Source organism: Nyctereutes procyonoides, unplaced genomic scaffold, assembly GCF_905146905.1.
Source record: "Nyctereutes procyonoides isolate TBG_1078 unplaced genomic scaffold, NYPRO_anot_genome, whole genome shotgun sequence".
NCBI lineage: Eukaryota > Metazoa > Chordata > Mammalia > Carnivora > Canidae > Nyctereutes > Nyctereutes procyonoides.
Genome location: NW_026575128.1, coordinates 6,410,557 through 6,433,394, shown reverse-complemented (window position 1 = coordinate 6,433,394; position 22,838 = coordinate 6,410,557). Strand labels below are relative to the sequence as shown.

The 22,838-nt window shown below is 40.9% G+C and overlaps 1 protein-coding gene across 1 annotated transcript in view; it reads left to right on the top strand.

Annotated features, from left to right (window-relative positions):
* Positions 1 to 21,356, top strand: part of LOC129520638 (protein argonaute-4) — a 34,480-nt gene extending 13,124 nt beyond the window's left edge. The window contains exons 4-18 of the mRNA XM_055341754.1: positions 339 to 520; positions 717 to 853; positions 958 to 1,092; positions 1,844 to 1,931; positions 4,154 to 4,301; positions 4,797 to 4,916; positions 5,040 to 5,168; positions 5,414 to 5,547; positions 6,656 to 6,840; positions 7,913 to 8,072; positions 11,656 to 11,971; positions 12,102 to 12,236; positions 17,750 to 17,851; positions 18,117 to 18,316; positions 20,451 to 21,356. Coding sequence (XP_055197729.1) covers positions 339 to 520; positions 717 to 853; positions 958 to 1,092; positions 1,844 to 1,931; positions 4,154 to 4,301; positions 4,797 to 4,916; positions 5,040 to 5,168; positions 5,414 to 5,547; positions 6,656 to 6,840; positions 7,913 to 8,072; positions 11,656 to 11,971; positions 12,102 to 12,236; positions 17,750 to 17,851; positions 18,117 to 18,316; positions 20,451 to 20,559 — 2,280 coding nt within the window. The 3' untranslated portion in view covers positions 20,560 to 21,356. The remainder of the gene's footprint in view (positions 1 to 338; positions 521 to 716; positions 854 to 957; positions 1,093 to 1,843; positions 1,932 to 4,153; positions 4,302 to 4,796; positions 4,917 to 5,039; positions 5,169 to 5,413; positions 5,548 to 6,655; positions 6,841 to 7,912; positions 8,073 to 11,655; positions 11,972 to 12,101; positions 12,237 to 17,749; positions 17,852 to 18,116; positions 18,317 to 20,450) is intronic.
* The last annotated feature ends 1,482 nt before the right edge of the window (positions 21,357 to 22,838 follow it).

Sequence of the window (22,838 nt, the reverse complement as noted above, 5' to 3'; positions counted from 1 at the left end):
TCTGCCCTTTCTGACCCTATAAATTTGACTATTCTAAGTACTTCATATAAGTGGAATCATACAATATTTGTCCCTCTGTGTCTGGCTTTTTTCACTTAGCATAATATTTTCAAAGGTTCATCCATGTTGTAGCATTCATCTTATATCCAAACTATTATGTAATAGTTCATATTAAATTATTCTTCTATTGATGGACACTTATGTTGTTTCCAATGTTTTGCAATTACAGCAAGTACTAAGATAAATATCCTTATGAATATACAATGTTGAATACTCCTGGGAGCTTTCTTTCATTCTCTGTAAATATGTGTATGTAAATACAATTTTTTTCCCTTTAGGTTGATATGGAAGTGACCCTTCCAGGTGAGGGTAAAGACCAAACCTTTAAAGTGTCTGTTCAGTGGGTATCAGTTGTAAGCCTTCAGTTGCTTTTAGAAGCTTTGGCTGGGCACTTGAATGAAGTCCCAGATGACTCAGTACAAGCACTTGATGTTATCACAAGACACCTTCCCTCCATGAGGTTAGTACCTAAGTTTGAGTTCATTCCCACAAATGTCAGATTGATTAATTTATTTGGTAGGTTGCATTGGTGCCATTGAGAAGTTTCTGCATAAATCACAGTTCAAACTTAGTTTCAAGTTTGTTTAGAAAATTGAGAGTAAAATGAAAGACCTTTCGGCTTTTTGATCGTGAAACATGCCAACTCATTCCTTCAGGTACACTCCGGTGGGTCGTTCTTTTTTCTCACCTCCCGAAGGTTATTACCACCCTCTGGGAGGGGGCAGAGAGGTCTGGTTTGGCTTTCATCAGTCTGTGAGACCTGCTATGTGGAATATGATGCTCAATATTGACGGTACAATAGAATTCTCTTTTTACTCTTTTTCCTTTTGGCTGGTTTTTGTGGTGCTTTCCCTTTCTCTGAACTGAAGCTAAGTACCCTTCCTCTCTGTTTGTTAGTGTCTGCAACTGCTTTCTACCGGGCTCAGCCTATCATTGAGTTCATGTGTGAGGTTTTAGACATTCAGAACATCAATGAACAGACCAAACCGCTAACAGATTCCCAGCGTGTCAAGTTTACCAAAGAAATCAGAGGTAGGTATTTACATTATAGCAGCCTCAGAAAGGCAGCTCAGCATGGTGCAAGGAGCAGGGTTTTGGAGTCTGACACACCTGGGTTTCCGTCCCATCCCAACCAGTTCTATGAGTGGGACCTCGAGTTAGTCCCTTAACCATTATGAGTCTTAATTTATTCATCTCTAAGGTAAAGATAATAATATGTATCTTTAAGTTTGTTGTGAGAATTAAATGCAGTGAGATATACAAGGCTTCTTGCCCAGTAGCTGGCACACATCAGGCACTCTTACCCCTACCCACTTAAAAACTTCCATTTATTTTATTATTTTATTTATTTATTTTATTTTATTTATTTATTATTTATTTATTATTTAATTATATTCTTTTGAACTTCCATTTTAATAAAATAACACAAGTTCATTCACCTTTAAAATTTATTTTCTTCTTATTATTAGGTACCTTCTCTCACTACAACATGAGCTTCATTAGGGCTGTCTCTAGACCCAATACTAAATACTAGAATAGTTGGTGTTTGGTAGATATTTATTGAATGAATTAATAATGTAGGTTGCACATCCTAAGTCCTCTGGGTTCTAAGATTTTCTTCTTAGCTGAGACTTTGCCTCTACATGATGAAATTGTTCCCATATCCTTGAAACTTTCATCCTGTGACAATGCCATGCCTTTCCGAAAACAACATTCGAGCCTGTTTTCATCACTATGATTTTAATTAATACCTGATGTTTTGACTTTTTTTTTTTAATTTCAGGTCTTAAAGTTGAGGTGACCCACTGTGGACAAATGAAACGAAAATATCGAGTTTGTAATGTGACTAGACGGCCAGCCAGTCATCAAACGTATGTTAACCACATCTAAAATGGTACCGTTATATTTTTGGAAACAGAGGAAGTAGCTCTAATCATTAGAGAAAATGGTAGCCCGTATTGCAAGTTTCACTGAGGTCATCACTTTTAAGTACCCAAGCTTTAAAAAACGTTTTAAATATTTTTGATAGGGACATTTAAAAAACCTATTTCTTGCCTTTGATTCATTTCACTTCTTAAATGGAGGATGCCAACCACAGATCAACTTTTATATAACAATGTAGAGTCATCATTATGCATGTCCCATGGGATCTGTTAAGTCCTGTAAGTCATATAAGGCTGTCATGAGAAGATATTGCTTTGTGTTTTGTTTGGATTTTTCTCTTTTTTTGTGGCTAGCTGCCACTTCTTCCAGCTGCCAGTATGTATGGCATGCCTCCAGCAGCTACTCATTTCCATTTTCCAGTCTTATTTCTCTAGCCACCTAACTTCTGATCCACTGTGAACTATGCATAATGAGAAAATATATATGAAAATGCTTTTAATTTACTGTATATGTAAGTTTTGTTCTTGTAAACAAGGTCTTTAAACTGATTTCTGACATAAATAAATATTGGCCCCTCCAAGTAAAGAGCATGAACTTAAATATATAAACTTTATATTATTTTGCTTAGTCAGAAGCTTTTTATTTGTTTGTTTATATTCTAGTTTTTGCTTTAGATCCGTGGTTCTCAATTTTTAAACTTAGTGTACATCAAAATCCCTGGGAGGGCTTTGTTCTAGATAGAAGTTTTTGGGTGACCTCTGGATAAATGTGGCATTCAGTATGATTTGAATAAATTCTTTTGTATGAATCCATATGTACCTGATATGAATTTCTTAAGAGTTATAAAGTGATAGTCCATGTATTTTTCATATCATAATATTGACTTCGTTCTCTAGGGGGAAAAAAGTTACTGAAACCTTATGAAGTCACTATTGAGAAGTTTAGTTTTTGTTTCAAGAACTGTATCTTGGGATCCCTGGGTGGCGCAGCAGTTTAGCGCCTGCCTTTGGCCCAGGGCACGATCCTGGAGACCCGGGATCGAATCCCACGTCGGGCTCCTGGTGCATGGAGCCTGTTTCTCCCTCTGCCTATGTCTCTGCCTCTCTCTCTCTCTCTCTCTCTCTCTCTCTCTCTCTGTGTGTGTGTGTGTGTGTGACTATCATAAATAAATAAAAATTAAAAAAAAAACCTTAAAAAAATTAAAAAAAAGAACTGTATCTTTTTCATTAATTACTTCACATAGCCTTGTAAGAATAATTACAGATTTATATAATCTTTGCATGAAAATTAAAAGCACGTATATTGGGCAGCCCGGGTGGCTCAGTGGTTTAGCGCTGCCTTCGGCCCAGGGCGTGATCCTGGAGACCCGGGATCGAGTCCCACGTCGGGCTCCCTGCGTGGAGCCTGCTTCTGCCTCTGCCTGTGTCTCTGCCTCTCTCTGTGTGTGTCTCTCATGAGTAAATAAACAAAATCTTAAAAAAAAAAGCCTGTGTATTTAAATATTACATAAATGATCCTTGCTGCATTGTTATATTGTGGGACTGTAACAGTTAAGAAAGCAGATTAAAGTTATTATTATTATACCAAGTATCTGAGATAATTACCCACCTGAAAGAGCCAAAGACAGAGAATCTCTTAAATCATGCTCCCCAATTTATATCAAATATCCTGGCACAGACTCAGTTTCATGTATTTGGCCTTGTTGCCTCCAAATCCACATATATTTGTCCTGGTTAGGAATCTGGAAATGCAGTCCCAATAACTGTGTTACACTCATTTTACAAAAAGCTCTCTTAAGCAAATAAAACTCCTGTGTGGATGATCCCAAGTCATTATTTGATTTTAATCATTTAATAAGAAGCCAGCAAGAGATCATATATGTATCTGTAGGTGTTCACTGGCCTCTACTGAGTTTGTATTTTCTGGTTCTCCTTTTAACTTTTTAAGTTTTAATATAAAATTTTTCTCATCCTAGCGTCCACAAAGATGGAAATTCCAAGAATCACTGTTCTCGTTAAATACTAAAATGACTTAAGTGAAACTGGTCAAATAAAGATTGACCTTTGTTTTTTAATGATCAAGGTAGAAAATGTTAGGTGTTTGTTTGCTTATTTAAGAAGAAAGGAACCTAAAAAAAAAAAAGAACCTGAAGACATTTCTTTTTTTTTTTTTTCTGAAGACATTTCTAAAAAGATATTCTCTCCCATAGTTTTCCCTTACAACTGGAAAATGGTCAAGCTATGGAATGTACAGTAGCTCAATATTTTAAGCAGAAGTATAGTCTGCAGCTGAAATACCCGCATCTTCCCTGTCTCCAAGTGGGACAAGAACAAAAACATACATATTTGCCACTTGAGGTAAGCTAAACTAAACTTTGTTTTGGGAGATCTGCCAATCTCTTGAATGAATTTTAAAAAATCCAAAAAAATAAAAAAAAAATCCTGTTCTAACTAGTGGTAGGAATTTAGTATGAATTTCTAAAATATTTTGGGCAGGAGCACCTGGGTGGCTCAGTCCATTGAGTATCTGACCTGGTTTCAGATGAGGTAATGATCTTGGGTTTGTGGGATCGAGCCTGCCCTGGGCTCTTGGCTCAGCAGGGAGTCTGCCTCTCTCCCTCTCCCTCTGCTGCTACCTCCCACTTGCATGTTTGTGTGTGTATGCACACTCTCCCCCTCTCTCTCTCTAATGAATAAATAAATCTTCAAAAAAAATAAATAAGATATTTTAGGCAGATAGCTCCATTAGGTAATAGCATTTTCGTGTTTTGGGGGAATGGAAGGTACAGTTCAACCAAGGCTTACAGTATTGAAACTCATCACACAAATAAATTTCCCTTTGCTTCTCTGCAGGTCTGTAATATCGTGGCAGGACAGCGATGCATCAAGAAACTCACAGACAATCAGACTTCCACGATGATCAAAGCTACAGCCAGATCTGCTCCTGACAGACAGGAAGAAATCAGCAGACTGGTCAGTAAGGCCTGGTCTTCATGATCAGCTCACTTTCAGATGAGAAAACGAGACAGTGGAAAACTCCTGGTGGGACACAGTTACTCTTTGGTTTTTATATACGCAGGCTTTCCTGTTCTTTAGGTGAAGAGTAACAGCATGGTGGGTGGACCGGATCCATACCTTAAAGAATTTGGTATTGTTGTCCACAATGAAATGACAGAGCTGACAGGCAGGGTACTCCCAGCACCAATGCTGCAGTACGGAGGCCGGGTAAGCGTCTTACTCTGTTCAGCACGCTCCTTACAATCGAAAAGACAATCATCCAGGGTTTCTCCTTTACACCACACCGAATTTACCCATAGTTTGGCTCATTATTGCTTTTTGTCTTTTGGCTAATACCAAATAGAGTTTTGTTTATCCCCTCCTCAACAGTAAAATGGCCTTAGATTGTAATGTCTTTTCTCTTTTCTTTTGTTTCTTTTCTTTTTTTCTTTTTCTTTTTTTTTTTTTTAAAGAATAAAACGGTAGCCACACCCAACCAGGGTGTCTGGGACATGCGAGGAAAGCAGTTTTATGCTGGCATTGAAATTAAAGTTTGGGCAGTTGCTTGTTTTGCGCCTCAGAAACAATGTAGGGAAGATTTACTAAAGTGAGTATCTTCATGTTTTCAGCTTAGTAATATCCCTTCCAGATATGAAAATACCATCTTTACATGAATGTGCTGTGTGCACTGGCACTAAATCCCTGACTCCTATAGTGATGCCATCTGGCTATAGGGAAAAAGACCTTGTATTACAGTAAATTGCAAACTTGGGAATGACATTCAGAATCTGACTCAATGTCCTTATATTTAGAGCAGAAATTTGTGATTAACAAGGCGGAAGCAGTGACAGTTGACAAACTCTTGAGTTCTTAGTGAAGCTTCCTTTGGTATTAATTGTATCTCTTCAGCTAAGATAAAAACTAGTCCATTTTTTTAATCATTATAATTTGCTAGTCAGCTTGTTTTACTGCAGGGTCACTGACTGAGATCATTGGTTCGTGTCTTAAAGATACAGCTATCTATAGAAAGGAAGTTAGTGAGAAAGGTGGAAAAAAATCAAGGCAGGAGAAGGGAACTGGATGAAAGAAAGGAATCTTACAAAATTTTGGCAAATGCATGAAAGAAATTATTCTGAAAGCTTTATGCATAGATTAAAGTAACTTTTCAAACCCAAAACGTGAAACTTCACAATGAATTTTGTTTTTTTTAAAGTGATGATTTCTTTTGATATTGTTATTGAATCAAATCTGTTGCAAGTTTGAATGTAATCCTAAATATACCAATTTTGTGTTTCCATATTCTCAGAACACAAGCTTACCCAGCCATTCTTGTGCCTGGCTTACCAAAGTACACATTACCTGAGATTTTGACTTTGCTTTTCTTTAGTTCAGAAGTACTGACTTGAATGTTTAAAAAAAAAGAAAAAAATCTTTGAACAGAAATGCTATCCTAGTTCCTGGGGCCCAGTTGAGGCATAACTATTTAAAGTTTCAAAATGATGATATGATCGCTTGCTAATACAGATTCTGGTGCATTATAATTACAGTGATGTAATTGCCAGCCCATCTTTGGCAACCAGTTAAAGATTTTTTGTTTGTTTATTTTTAATTTTGGCTAAGAATGTACAGAACTGAAAGAAGTATCTTAGTGGAAAATATGTGCTAGGCACATACTCTGAAATGAAAGCACTGTGCCATTGGTTCTATTTTAACAGGAGTTTCACTGACCAGCTCCGTAAAATCTCTAAGGATGCAGGGATGCCCATCCAGGGTCAGCCGTGTTTCTGCAAGTATGCACAAGGTGCAGACAGCGTGGAGCCCATGTTCAAACATCTGAAAATGACCTATGTGGGCCTACAGCTAATCGTGGTTATCTTGCCTGGGAAGACACCGGTGTATGGTATGGACCCCTTTAATGTTGTATGAGGGATGATTTCAAGGAGTAGAAAAGGATAAGCTAGGTCATGCTGTAGTCACAAACAACTCCAAACTCTCAGTGGCTCAAAGCATCAAAGATTTTTTTTTCTTCTACTGTGTGTCCTTTGAGGTGGACTGTGGCCTCTGTTTGATGCCATCGTGTCATTTTCACTCTGAGACCCAGGTTGGTAGAGCCATCACTATTTGGAATGTTGCTGGCCCCATGGCAGAGAGAAAAGAGAGCTCTGGAAGGCTCTTAACATTTGCAGCTTCTTGACCACAACCAGCCACCTGGCTCCTTCCCAGCTTTTGTGCAGGAATCACGAATGGGGGCCGAGAAATGCAGTGGGAATGAGCATGGGGCAAGCGGTGTGATGCTACCATAACCCTCAAAGGCAGGAAGACTCAGAATGTTTGGTGAAAAGCACTTAGGAATATCAGGGCGGGGAAGAGTGGGCGAGCCTACCCCTTCCAGAAATGAAGCTATTTAGTTTGTATGTAGTAGAACAAGAGTGATAGAAAGGTCTTCTGGCTATCACCTAAATAAAGTATTCGGGAACTACAGACCAGCTGTTTGATCTTTATAAGATGTCTTCTCTGCCCTCTGTAGTAATTTCTCTTGTTACTGTCTGTTTACCTCTTGCATTTAGAGGAAAAAGAGGAGGTGGGTGGGAGAGAAATACTTAGAAGTCAAAGAGCTGATGTGTTACACTGAGAGAGAAGGCCAGGGAGATGGATTCCTTTGCCAGACCAGTCCTGTGGAAAAAGTAACCTCAAGGGATTGAGTTAGTGGTGGCAGGTAGCATCCAAGAGCAAAGGAAGTCGGCTACCTTCAGTGCCTGCAGGAGGGAAGAAAAGGGGAAATTGCCCTGGGGGCTTAGCAGGTGACACAACCACACCTAGCACAGTGTACAGTAGGTATAGGCATTCTGTAAATGTTTATGTGGGGATTTTTTTCCCCACATTTTTTAGATGATAGATTTTTTTCCTCTACTCTTAGTAATTAGGAGAATATTTCAACATTTTTAAATTAATGAATGAATTTATCCTTGTAGCGGAGGTGAAACGTGTTGGAGATACCCTCCTGGGTATGGCCACACAATGTGTCCAAGTAAAAAATGTGGTGAAGACCTCGCCCCAAACTCTTTCCAACCTTTGCCTGAAGATAAATGCAAAGCTCGGAGGAATTAACAACGTGCTCGTACCTCATCAAAGGTAAGATTCTGAACTCTGTTTTTCTCTACTTTAAGATCAAATGTAATGTAACCTATAGTAAAGCACACAAATCTCAAACATGGATCTCAATTACTTTTTTCTTATGTGTATATAAGCACTCATGTAGCCACTACTTAGGTGAAGATCTAGAACGTTTCCAGCACCGTGTCAGGCTTCCCTGTGTCCCCTCCCAATAGGTAACCCCCAAAGGTAACCACTATCACCATAGATTCGTTTTGCCTATTTTTGAACTTCATATAAATGGAACCAAATAACATGTAATATTTTGTGTCCATCTTCTTTTGCCTATCACTATGTGTCTGGAATTCATTCGTGTTACTGTATTTAAGTATAGTGTATTCTTTTTCATCATTGTGTATTATTTCATTATATGAATATACCACCGAATTTTAAACTATTGTACCATTGATGGATATTTTCGTACATTTATTATACAGCTTTTCTGTGTTTTTTGGTGGACTTAAGTATTCTTTCTCCTGAGTATATATCCAAGAGTAGAATTGCTAAATTAGAGAGAGTACATACATACAGTCAGAAAGTTTTCCAGAGTGATTGCACCAGTTTACGTTCCCACGGAGAGTTCTAGTTTCTTCATATTCTTACCAACACTTGGTAGTATCAATCCTTTTAACTTTAGCCATTTTGTTTGGGGGCAGTAGTATCTCCTTGTAGTTTTAATTTGCATTCCCCCAATAATGCATCATATTGAATACAATTTCACATGTTTATTGGCTATTCAGATATCCTCTTTTTTGACAGGCTTGTTCAGTTCTTGGCCATTTCTTAGTTTGTGTTGTCTTTTCATTCATTTGCATTTCCCTTATCTATTGAGATAATATCTGACTTGTTAACTGTAAAGTGTTTTCTTTTTTTTTCTTTTTTCTTTTTTTTCTAAAGTGTATTCATGTGAAATTCTATATGCGAAAGTGATTTGAGAAATTTAGCTTATTAGGGCTGTGGTGTTCATCATTGCTATTCTGGACAAGAATATGAAACTGAGTGCCTTGCTCTTGTACAGTCATATTCCAGTACTTACTTTTGAATTAAATTATTTATTTTGAATAAAATTTATAGGTGACAAAATCCTTCCTACAAGATTGCTAGATGAGGTATACAGACCATAGGGGAAGTTGACCTAAATTCTGAAATCATTTCATTTGACTCCAAACATTTGAAACATAGCATAGTAGTTTAGAGTACATACCTTGGTGTCTGACTTCCTAGGTTTGGATTCCAGCTTTACTGCTTCCTAGTTTTGGGGATATTTTTATTTTTTATTTTTTTATTTTTATTTATTTATTTATTTATTTTTAATTTTTTAAATTTTTAAATTTTTATTTATTTATTTATTTTACTGCTTCCTAGATACTGTAAGCTTAGGCAAGCTTCTTAATCTCTTATGTCTCATTTTTTTCTATCTGAAAAATTGAAATAATAATTGTACCACCCTCATGGGATTGTTGTGATGACTAAATGAGTTACTATAAGGAAAGTGCTTAGCACAGTGGCTGGTACATAGTATATGTAAGCTGTTATTCCGTTTATGTGTATGTATGTTATAGATTTATGTTTGCTGCTGTACTGCTGTGTGCCAGGCCCATGTTGCCTCATGATACATACAGAGAAATATAACACAGCCTCTGCCCTCATGGAGGTGTCTATTTTTGAGTACCCATCATATGAGGTTTTCAGATTTAGGATGTCTCTTATATTATGTTTTCAGAGTCAGTACTCAGTTCTAAATCCTACTGTTAAGAATTTACCAGAGAAGCATACATGATATTTTTCTCCTTGATTCCTAGACAAATCACTGCCAAATAAATGAATTCATTCTTTCAATAAATATTTGTTTATATAAAAGATTTTTATTGAGAGAGAGAGAGAGAGAGAGAGAGAGAGAGCAAGCACAAGCAGGGAGAGAGGCAGAGGGATAAGCAAACTCCCCCCTGAGCAGGGAGTCCAGTGCGGAGCTTGATCCCGGGACCCTGGGATCATGACCTGAGGTGAAGGCAGACACTTAACTGACCGAGCCACACAGGTGCCCCTCAACAAATATTTACTGAGTGTCCACTGTGAGCTAGTCAGTGTTCCAGGCACTTGGGATACTGCAGTGAATAAGACAAAACAAAATTCCTGCCCTTGTGGAACTTATATTCTTGTGTGTGTGTGCGTGTGTACGTGTGTAGAAAATAAATACGAGTTAAATTAAATGGAGTGTCTAGCTGGCTCAGTCAGTGGAGTATATGACTCTTGATCTTGGGCTTGTGAGTTTGGGCCCCACATTGGGTGTAGAGATTACTAAAAATAAAATCTTTAACAAGGGGTAGTGGAAAGGGAGCTGGGCGGGGGGTTGGGGTGACTGGGTGATGGGCACGGGGCGGGGGGCACTTGGCGGGATGAGCACTGGGTGTTTTGTTATATGTTGGCAAATTGAACTCCAATAATAAAAAATAAATAAATAAATAAATAAATAAATAAATAAATAAATAAATAAATAAATTCTTTAAAAAATAATTGAGTAGGGGCAGCCCCGGTGGTGCAGCGGTTTAGCGCTGCCTGCAGCCCAGGCTGTGATCCTGGGGACCCGGGATCGAGTCCCACATCGGGCTCCCTGCATGGAGCCTGCTTCTCTCTCTGTCTGTGTCTCTGCCTCTCTCTCTCTCCGTGTCTCTATGAATAAATAAATGAAATCTTTAAAAAAATAATAATTGAGTAAAATATGTGGTATAAGGGATGAATACTACAGGTAAAAGTAAAATAGGAAAGTGGACAGACTCAATTCTCTTCTCTAGGCCTCACATCTTGAAGAGCATTGGGGGTTTTGACCCCGTTCCTTGTAAATTCTGCAATACTGTATCCATTGTAGCAGTCCTAGGATCCCAAGAGAGTTTGTTCTAGGAAAGTCTTCCCTTTACACATAGAGATTTTGTTAAATTTAGCTCAGGTCCTCTTTTTAAATTCTTCCCTTTCTGAGGTGGCTCAGTGGTTGAACGTCTGCCTTTGGTGCAGGGTGTGATCCTGGGGTCCTGGGATCGAGTCCCACATCGGGCTCCCTGCATGGAGCCTACTTCTCCTTCTGCCTGTGTCTCTGCCTCTCTCTGTGTGTCTCTCTCATGAATAAATAAATAAAATCTTTAAGAAAATAAAAATTAAATAAATTCTTCCCTTCCTATTATAGAAGAACCATGTTGACTTGTGTTTTTTTTTTTAATCATTTATTTGAAAGAGAGATGAAGAGAGGCAGTAGGAGAGGGAAAGAGAGACTCTCCAGCAGACTCCATGCTGAGCACAAAGCCTAACACAGGCCTTGGTCCCAGTCCCTTGAGCCAAAACCAAGAGTTGGACACTCCACCAACTGAGCCATCCGGCGCCCCACCCATGTGGACTTCTTAAGTGAATTCCGATTCATTGCAGGAGGGGCACAGACACTCAGTGGGCCTCAGAGTTCTCACCCAATGTGAACAAGACCTTATTCTGTGGTGTAGAATTATATCTGATGAGCTTGAAAATACAGATTTTCACCTACATGTGTCAGTGTCAATGTCTCCTTCCATCTGAGCAGGCCCTCGGTGTTCCAGCAGCCTGTCATCTTCCTGGGAGCAGATGTCACACACCCCCCAGCCGGGGACGGAAAGAAGCCTTCCATTGCTGCTGTTGTTGGCAGTATGGACGGCCACCCCAGCCGGTACTGTGCCACCGTCCGGGTGCAGACCTCCCGCCAGGAGATCTCCCAAGAGCTCCTCTATAGCCAGGAGGTAATTCAGGACCTTACTAACATGGTTCGAGAGCTGCTGATCCAGTTCTACAAATCCACACGCTTCAAACCCACTCGGATCATCTACTACCGAGGAGGGGTATCGGAGGGACAAATGAAGCAGGTACTCAGATTACCCGCAGTTGCCTTGGGGAGTTTCTGGGTGTCTGATGGAGCTGCCACTCCAGGTAAACCAGATCTGGGAGATGCCAGGTGAGTTCGCAATTAAATGTCATTCTGTTTCTGACTCCTAGGTAGCCTGGCCAGAGCTCATAGCCATCCGGAAGGCATGTATTAGCTTGGAGGAAGACTACCGGCCAGGAATAACCTACATCGTGGTGCAGAAGAGACACCACACACGACTCTTCTGTGCAGATAAAACAGAAAGGGTAAGAAACCCGTAGGACCCTCACTGTCTGGTGCAAGCAAATATGTTTTCAAATGAGCTTACCTACAATTTGTTCCCTAAAACCAGAAGTGTAATAATAATAATAATTTAATAAATATACTCACTCCAGTTGAGCATAGATGATCACTTCTGAATGGTACAGGTTTTGAGAGTTAGTATATCTCTTGCGGGACAGAGTGCTGGCTTCTAGAATTTTTTTTTTTTTTGGCTTCTAGAGTTTTAAGGGGGGGGGCCCACAAACATGCCAAGATTATACTATGGTGATACAGGCAGACTCCAAACGGGTGGTTTATCTATTTGAACTTTATTTATCATTTGCTGCTTTTTTGCTACCAGTGCCTATGACATGGTTCTAGAATATATAGAAGAATTTCTCTTCCAAATGGTTTTATACCGGTACATAGATCAGTGCAGGGGATTCTTGAGGTACACTGAATGCTTTTGATGTCACACTTACTAACCATTAGGCAAGTTAACTTCTCTAAGCTGTAATGTTCTCATCTGTAAAATGTAGTCAGAAGAATACCTATCTCACAGGGTTGTTAGAAGGATTAAAGTAATAAATGAATATTAATTTGGAGTTCAACTCCCAGCATTTGACTAAGAGGCATTTTGTATAATTGATTTATAGTCTGTGATTTATGTGTAACCTTGCTAAATTATAAATATATAATATTGGATGACTTTGCTTCTATGATATTTTCTATGACGTTATTTCATCTTTTCCAAGCCCTCCCTGATCCACCCTCAAGAGACCAGTACCAGTTCTTTCTGTTGTTTAATCTTGTCATCTTGTGGGTCCCTCCCATTATTTTCTAGTCCGCCCTTAGTTTTTGTCTCCAATCCAAGGCTGAGCTGTTTCTCTTTGAAACTTCGGAACACTAAGGTTTTCTCCTTGGGCTCCGGTTCCACCAGTCAGCTCAGGTTCCAAGTGTTGTCTTCTGAATTGCCCAAATCCCGACTCAGTAGTACTTCTGAGACCTCCACTAATACAGATTCTCCAAACTCTTGACCGAGCTCTGGTCACAGAACACTCTGCCACCTCTCCATCCCTCCATCAAATTGCTGTCCATGTAGCTCTTGGAACTGGATTATCTTCCTAAAGCCCAGGCTACCTCATCATTTTGTCCTTTACCATTCTCTGTCACTCCTAACCTTCCAGAGGCTGATAATCCCAGTCCTTGGTCTCCCCCATTCCCTTGACACTTACCAACATCTCCAGTTCTCTACTCATGCCTCTTGCCAATCTCCAACTCGGGATCAGTCCACTTACCCATTTCCTTTGCTTCAACTCTTAGGTCAATGGACACTACTGTGGAAGAAAGCCATTGAACGATGAATTGATATTGCAGACTCATGATGACAGATCTCAGGCAGCCTTTGACGCTGCAGTTTCTCCATTTGTCCAGTTCCCCGTAGCATGTATTCCAAACCTTCACTCCTGAACTCCTCAGCCTGATAAAGCAACACTTTATCTTGCCAGCAATAGAACAACCTTCTATTTCCCCAGAAAACAACATCTAGAAGCCATGAGGTTTTTTTTTTAAGATTTTATTTATTTATTCATAAGAGACAGAGACAGGGATGCAGAGGGAGAAGCAGACTCCATGCAGACTCCATGCGATGTGGGACTTGATCCTGGGGCCTCAGGATCACTCCCTGGGCTGAAGGCAGGAGCTAAACCACTGAGCCACCCAGGCTGCCCTAGAAGCCATGAGTTTTATCAGCTTCCTCTCTTCTATATTTTTTTTAAAAGATTTATTTAGCTATTTTAGTGTGAGAGAGAGTGCGAGCTGCAGGAGGGGCAGAGGGGGAGAGAGAGGGAAGCTGACTTCCCGCTGAACGTGGGGCTTGATGCTGGACTTGATCTCAGGACCCTGAGATCATGACCTGAGCCGAAATCAAGAGTCGGATGCGTAACCAACTGAGCCACCCAGGTGCCCCTATCTCCTCTGCTTTCCAGTGTAGTAAAATGTGTTTTCTCCTCTCCTTCCTCTCACATCTCAGAGCCTAATCTTTCCCCCTATGCTCTTGCTCCTAAAGGAACACTTCAGTAATTACCATTGGTTTTCAAAACTCCAGTTCCTTCTCCTTACCCTCTAAAGTCCCTTAACTCCTCCTAGATCTACTCCCTCTAGTAAGCTTCCCTTTACCCTGTTTCTCCCTCAGTCTGCCTGCCACCTTCTCTTTCTTTTATTTCACGACCAAACTTTTATAAGAAAAATGACTTGACTTTCCATTGGCATCAATTCTCTGTAGCCTGACTTCAGTTCCAAAGATTCTGCTGAAGTTGCTCGGGCAGTGACCTCATTTCGAATCTAGTGATACCTTGTCAGGTCCTTACTCTGACCTCTTTGCCTGAGCAATAATATGACTTGCCCAATTCACTACCCTCCTTTATAATCAGACTCTCTTTGACTCTTCCTCCTCCTCTGTCCATTAAATGCTGACATTTCCTGGCATTTCGTACTTTTCTCTTCCTCTTCTGAATTTCTCAAACTCTCTAGTTTCACCTACTTTTCTGCATTCACTGATCTGCTTATAGAGTCCTAAATTTGTGTTCCCAACTGCAAACATTTCTGTGCAGTTCCTGAGCTGCAACCCTGATTGTCTACCAGAGGTATTTACTCAGATGCTCCGTTAGACATTGTATCAGCGAGATAGGCTAGGCCCTCCAAAGTCTTAGGGGCTCACAAAGATACATTTCTTGCTCATGTTCTCTGTGGCTCTGCTGCAGCTGTGACCCTGCTGTCCTCCTTTTGGAACCTAGGCTGTCAGAGAAGAGTCTATCTGGAACATCACCAGTCATTATGGCAGAGGGAAAGAAGGATCCACACAAGCCCTATGTTGGCTCTTAAAGCTTGTGCCCAGGAGTTACACATTTCAGGCCACACTTGATCAGCCAAAGTGAGTTACATGGCCACTCCTGAGTTAATTGGGTGGGGATGTATAATCCTCCCCCAGGGAGGGGCACAGTAATATTTGGCACTAGTCCTACAATCTACCACAGGCATTTCAAGCAAAACACGTCTAAACCTTCTCCTTTTTGTTTCATCCTCATCCAAAGTCTATTCTTCCCTCAGTTTTCCTTTTTCTTTTTTTTTAGATTTTATTTATTTATTCATGAGAGACACACAGAGAGAGGCAGAGACACAGGCAGAGGGAGAGGCAGGCTCCCTGTGGGGAGCCCGATGCGGGACTTGATCTTTAGGGGATTTGAGGAGTGTTTCTGGTTTTCATCCCATCCCCCTCTTTCAGCTCCTGCTTATCCTATAAAGGATGGTTCAACTATTTCCTCCCACCAGTTTGTTCGAGTGCCTTCCATAATGCCCTTATCACAGTGCATTGCAGTTCATTGTAGATGGTGTTCATGAAGGACAGGAGTGCAAGTTCATTAGTTCTCTCCATGCCTCTGTCTCTCATCCCCAACATCTGCCGCAGAGCCCTTCACATGGGCGTTCAAGCAGTAATTGTTGAAATGAACGTGCCTGAATCCCTTTTTCCTCAAGGCATCGCCTCCATCTGTTCTCACCTATAGATTCTAAGAGATTTGTTTTTAAAAGGATTCCAGGGGATCCCCGGGTGGCTCAGTGGTTTAGCGCCTGCCTTCGGCCCAGGGCGCGATCCTGGAATCCCAGGGTTGAGTCCCATGTCGGGCTCCCGGCCTGGAGCCTGCTTCTCCCTCTGCCTGTGTCTCTGCCTCCGTGTGTGTGTGTGTGTGTGTGTGTCTATCATAAATAAATAAATAAATCTTAAAAAAAAATAAAATAAAAAGGATTCCATAGGGCAGCCCCGGTGGCTCAGTGGTTTAGTGCTGCCTTCAGCCCAGAGCGTGATCCTGGAGACCCGGGATCGAGTCCCATGTCGGGCTCCCTGCCTGGGGCCTGCTTCTCCTTCTGCCTGTGTCTCTCATGAATAAATAAAATCTTAAAAAAGTAAATAAATAAAAATAAAAAGGATTCCATGCTGGGACATGGGGCTGGCTCAGTTGGTAACTCTTGATTCTCTGGGTTATGAGCTCAAGCCCCACACTGGGCATAGAAATTACTTAAAAATAAAAATAAAATTGCCTAGTGGCTCAGTTGGTTAAGCGTCCAGCTCTTGATCTCAGTTCCAGTTTTTATTTCAAGCTTGTGAGTTCAAGCCCTACGTTGGCACCACACTGAGCATAGAGCCTACTTTAAAAATTAATTAGTTAACTAATTAATTAGTATATTAAAAAAAGGATTCTATGGTCAAATAAGTTTGGAAAATACTATATACTCCATCTCCCTCTTAAAGATTATACATGATCGAATAAAGGTTCTGAGAAATCATAGAGTAGAAAAACTTTTTTTTTTCAATGAAAAACCTTTTTAACTTAGGTTCAACTCGGTATTTCCCAAATCTCTTTGACCATAAAATATCTAAACTTATCCTGCGGAACTCATATTACTGAAAAACACACTTTGGGAAATAATGTCAGAACTATTATAACTCAGTTACATTTCCTCTTGTCCAGCTAGGTCCCCTAGTCCACATTTGAATTTGATGGAATGAGACTTTTCTGTACTCATAGAGGTTCCTGTAGCCTTGGCTACAAGTCAGCCGAGCATAATGGTAGTTAGAATGGATCCAAATAAACTCCCATCAAATTCCTGTCTCTATACAAAATAAACTTCCTCATATGGAACCCTGCTGTATAGCACAAGAAGGAGAAAGTGAACCAAATAGCCAGGTGTAGTTCCTTTCCTTGTAAATGCATTTCTGAAGTTCCCTTCTCTGCTTTCCTAGAAGTTTGATTGTAGCATTTTGGCTGCAAGTGAACCTTACAATTTAGAATTTTAAAAGTGTAAATGAGGGGCGCCTGAGTGGCTCAGTGGGTTATGCGTCCACCTTCAGCTCAGGTCATGATCTCAGGGTCCTGGGATCGAACCCCACATTGGGCAACCTGCTCATTGGGGAGTCTACTTCTTCCTCTGCCCTGCCCCCCGTCTCTCTCTCTCATGCTCTCTCTCTCTGTCAAATAAATAAATAAAATCTTTAAAAAATAAAGTGTAAATGATCATCACCTAGTTTTATAGCTGATTAGATTAAGACCTGAAGATATTATGCTTTGTTAAGGTTAACATCAGGGGCAGCTGGATGGCTCAGTTGTTGAGCGTCTGCCTTTGGCTCAGGGCGTGATCCTGGGGTCCTGGGATCAAGTCCAGCATCGGGCTCCCTGCATGGAGCCTGCTTCTCCCTCTGCCTGTGTCTCTGCCTTTCTCTCTGTGTCTTTCATGAATAAATAAATAAAATCTTTAAGAAAAAAAAAAGAATAAGGTGATTGGACTAAGAAACATTACAGAAAAATTCAACATGTTGAATTAAACTAATTTTCAAAACTTCACTTAAGAGCAGTTTGCTAACTTATTACCAATTAATAAATAAAAGGAAAATATGACCTGGCCTGAGCCCCGTCTGACATTTTGGTGACTAATTATGCCTCCTCCCCCCCTTTTTTTTTGGTAGGTGGGGAAAAGTGGCAACGTACCAGCAGGCACTACAGTGGACAGTACCATCACACATCCTTCAGAGTTTGACTTTTACCTCTGTAGTCATGCAGGAATTCAGGTAATTTAGAAGCTGGTTCAGATCTTTGACTTGATAAGGAGATGTTTGCAAATTCAGCAACTGGCTTGACTAGACTTGTTATTCAACACTCTGCATCACTTTGTTAATTTAATGCTTGTATTCTAGAACTGTTATCTTTCGGTCTGCTTGTAGGTGTGCTAGGCAGGAATATTTCTGAATTGAAGGAGTAGATTTCAACGTTTCTCTCCTTTCAGAGAGCGAACCCATGTCAGAAACATATTAATCATAAAAAGTCTCTCTCCAGGGAACCAGCCGTCCTTCACATTACCAGGTCTTGTGGGATGACAACTGCTTCACCGCAGATGAGCTCCAGCTACTAACTTACCAGCTATGTCACACGTATGTGCGGTGCACACGCTCGGTCTCCATTCCAGCCCCTGCATATTATGCCCGGCTTGTAGCATTCAGGGCAAGGTATCATCTGGTGGATAAAGATCATGACAGGTAAGTTTCTCAGCCGCAATGAAATCTCTTTTTGCCTGAATTAGCAACGTGTTAAAAAAAAAAAGAGCTACTATATAGAAGTTTTTGGAGGAGCTAAACTTCCTTTTAGGGTTTAAATTTCAAGAAGTGAATAAAATTGAATGTGCCTTTGAGAGCTTATAATGTGACTTCTGGTTCTAGAAGTGCTCAGGCCTGCTCATACTTGCATGGTGTGCCTATCTATATAGTCTGCCCAAGGAAAAAAGTCTAATTTGGAGTTGCCTGTGGTTTTCCCAAAGAGCCAAATGCATTCAGTTCTGCGCAGGTTGTGAGCAGCCCCAAAGGTGGCCCCCACAGTGCCCTGGCTCTGGTCTGTGCAGTCACAGGCCTGTGGATTCCACTTCATGCAAGGGGAAGTCCTGCACAGTTCACTTGGCTTTCAGAACACTTTGGAGGAATGCACTGGAGTGAATCTGGGGCATCTGTGTGGGAGAGGAGGGGTGCCAGACGATTGTCACCCCCAAATAGGGATCTCAGAAGCATCAGACATTTTGACCTGTTACCGAGCACTATTAAATAGCTGAACAAGCTCTCTGCGTTAATTTTCTTTTCCAAATGACCATCTGTGAAGTGTAGCGGTTTCTGGGCTCTTCCCCAAGTCTGAATTCAGCTGCTAAATAGTAGACATTCCATCGCAAGTCTATTTCTGTAAGGGTTGAAAATACACTATTATGGAAAATGCCCAGCTGTGGCTTTATACCTTCCATTCTGTAATATACCTTCATCCATTCAACACATTTATTAGGCATTGACTGTGGGCCCAGCACTGTGCTCAGTTCTAAAAATACGAAGATGAGAAAGACCTATTTCCCGGGATTTTCTGTTTCAGAATGGCAAATGATACGGGCAAACAGCACTGACAATTAGGCCAAGGCCTAGGTGAAGGTGCAGTGGGACGTTAGAAGAAAGGTTGTTAGAGAAGATTTCATAGCTGGATGGGTGGGATTTGGCTCTAGAAAGAAGAGAAAAGGATTTTCCAGGCAGAGGGTACAATGGACATAAAGAGAAAGCAAGCAACATGTTTAGACAATAGCAAGTTTTCTTTGGCTGGAGCACACGAAAGGGGAAGAGCGGGCCTAAAGCTGGAAAAAGTATGTTAGAGCAAGGTTGTTCTTTGTTAAATGTAAAAAGCTGCTTTGGAGATAAAGCAGACAGTCCTTAGCCATTAACTGGGCATGAGTGGGAGAGAAGAGAATGAAGTAAAAGATGACTAAGCTTGTGAGCTTAGATGTAAGAGCAATAGTAATTTAAGTAGTAAAATAATTAAGCAGCAAAAGTAACCACTGAAGTCAGAAGAGGGATGGTGACTTACAGTTTGCCAAGCCCTTTATATCATAGTAGCCTGAGGACATATGTTCAGAAGTTATTACCATTATCTTAAAAGACCAAAGTTCAAAGGAGATGTTCCCTCTCCGAAGTCATGTCACCAGTGAGGAGTAGACGAGGGGAGACTCACAGCATAGTAACATTGCACAGCCAAAGTAGAACGTTCCAGCACTATGCCAGGCACGGAAATTCATTCAACCAATGGTTACTGAGACTACACTATGTGCTGGGTGCTAAGGGCTCAGGGGTAAGACCAACAAAGTCACTGCTTTCTTGGAGTTTACACTTCCTGGGGGGAAATACATAACCATCCAGTTAATAGCTTAATTTCACACGCGTTGAGTACCATGCAAGAAAAGTGGAGGATTCTCTGAAAGTATGTCTCAGGTGGCTGTGACCTGAACTTGGGAAGCAGGGAAGATTTCTTTGGGGAAAATGCCATTTGACTGTAGCCTAAAGGACAAGTAGGCATTAGCCACCCATAAAAATAGAACTCCTAACATAAGCACTGTTAAGGATTTGGGTCTTTGTAGACATCATTTGATTTATTTACTGCAACAGCCCATCCAATAAGTCGTATGCATTTTTCAGTTGAGCAAACTCATGTTTAGAGAGACACAACAAATTTTTTAAAGAGCCTGAGATCTCGAATCCAGTAGTTTGTACTATGTGAAATATGTGAAATTTGAAGTGGTCTCTTGTTTGTTACACTTGGGGTTTTTTGTTTTCTTTTTTTGTTTTTGTTTTTTTTGCATTCTTCTCTTTATAGCGCGGAAGGCAGTCATGTGTCAGGACAGAGCAACGGCCGGGATCCTCAGGCCTTGGCCAAGGCTGTGCAGATCCACCATGATACCCAGCACACGATGTATTTTGCCTGAGAGTCTCGGAAAAAGAACTCAACCAATCTGGCAACCCACGCAGCCTCGAAATGTTTCAAATGCCTACCGCCTCTGAGAGAGCCAAGTTGACTTCAGGTGGTCCTCTACCAGCAGCTTGGAATAGTTGCACTGAATCTATACTTCGCAGCACTGTCTGATGCATCAACAAAATTGAGCCATTTTTTAAAAAGTAATAGATACTCCTAGATTGTCTTTTCTGATGCACTGGACTGAATTTTTACCTCATCTTGCAAAGGCTGATCGGCCTGAACTTCCTTAAGGACTTTACGAGAAAGGTTTCTATGGAATATTTTGCTAGCTGTGGTGTTCACCGCATCCCTCTAGTCTTAGAAGATTATTCCTTGTTTTCTGTATCCATTGAGTGGGGTGTATGCATAAGTGGGAAAGAAAAACCAAACAATCTACTTCAGTTCAGCGTAACTTTCTAATTCTGTGGGTCCATAGACTTTTTAATGGAGATTTCTGACTTCACCACTGTAAATGCCTTTAATGAGCATTAATTTTTGAAAGTTTTACAGTTTTATTAGTTTTCCTACTTCATCTTCTTGATATCTACAGACTTGTGCTGGTGCAAGAACAGGCTGCCAGGCAATTGCACTATATTTGGCTGCAAATCCAGACAGGCAGTTCTCTTATTTGGTTGACTTTTGTGAATGTGTAGCACAAAGAGATGTAATGCATGTCACGGTGACAAAATAACACTGCCATGGTAAGAGTACTCATGTTTCCCACCTCTCTGAAAAAAAAAAAAAACTTTTAGTATTTTTCAAAGTTTTCAAAAGTGCCCATTTTATGCTGCTGTGTGGTTTGTTAGATCTAAATGATTTTTAAACTTTTCTCATAGAAAATTAACTTTGGCAATAAACATTTTTTAAGGTCCCTTCTCTTCCTCCCCCAACAATGTAGTTTTTTAGATGAGATTTCAGTATGATTTTATCAGCTATTTCTTATAGATCATAATCTGGCAATTTCTGAAACTGGTCAGAAAAGACATATATTTCCATGACTTTTTAAAGAATTATTTTTATCTGTTTTATAGTCACAGTTGGTGTCCTGTCACTTTGTTTTAAAATAAGCTAGAACCAGGATGCTTCCTTATCAGATAGGCTTTGCCAATCCTCAAAGTACATTGAGCAATGCTGCAACCTGCACAAATGTACCAGCATTTAAAACTTTTTTTCCCGGGAATCAAGGTTAGTCACACAATTATGTGCAGTGCAATTTTTTTTTTTTTTTTTTTTTGCTTCTCTTTCAACCTGAGATGTACTTGGTGGGGTTTCCTTCCTTTCCCTAAACTAAAATTGCTTAGAAGAGGTTGATTTTTCTGAATAGATTCTAGATTCCGCTCGCAAGGAGACAGGTTCCTTTCTTGTCCAAACAAAGGGAGCTGATCTAAAGCAAGCATCAGTTGAAAATGTAGGGGAAAATGTATTTTGTATTTAGTGTAGATACTACTTTGTGAATGGACAGCAGTTACATAGAGTCTTGGTAGTTCCAGCCAGTGTTTCCCAGCCCCAATTGTACTGACTTGTGATTCTCTAATCCTGGAACCTCAGAAGTGAGAGCTGGAGTAGGGGATCAAAGCCCCAGAGCCGCCCTCCGTGTGGCTGAGGAAGGTGCTGGGGGAAGAGACAGACACAATGTGGGAAAACCACTTTGCCCCCCTGTCTGGAGACTGCTGGTGGGGAAACACTGGATCTGATGGTGAAGGGTGTTTGCTTGAACTCTGTAGCCGGTCCAGATCGCTCGAACTAGCCTTCTCAATCCCAGCAATACAAAGCACTGTTTTTCTTCGGTCTTTTAAAGAAGCTTGTAAATACGTTGAAGTTTACATTTCCACGTGCTGTAGGTCAGCGGCACCCCCCACCCCCACCCCCCCGTGTTTGCTGAGACTTTAGAAGGTCCACGGAGTCCCGTAGCTCATTCCGACGACTGCAGCTGCGCATGCAGCGGGCCCCAAGCAAGGTCTGTAACTGAGGCACATCCGAGGCAGGAGTGAAGAGACGGCAGGTGTTCATTGCTTAAGATTTTCCTTTTCTGCAAATACCTCACGTGGATACTACGAATCAGGACCTGTTGGAGAGGGGCTGGCTGCTGCTTTTGCTCACACTTGTTCAGGGAGAGCTCAGAAAATACCCTTCAGCTTGGCCCCCCTGGGCCCAGGAGGAGGAAGCTTCTTTCGGAGGAGCAGGACTTGCTGGGGTTCAGGATGTGCAGAGCCCTTGGCCAGCGGGCACCCCACCTGCACTCGAGGGCCT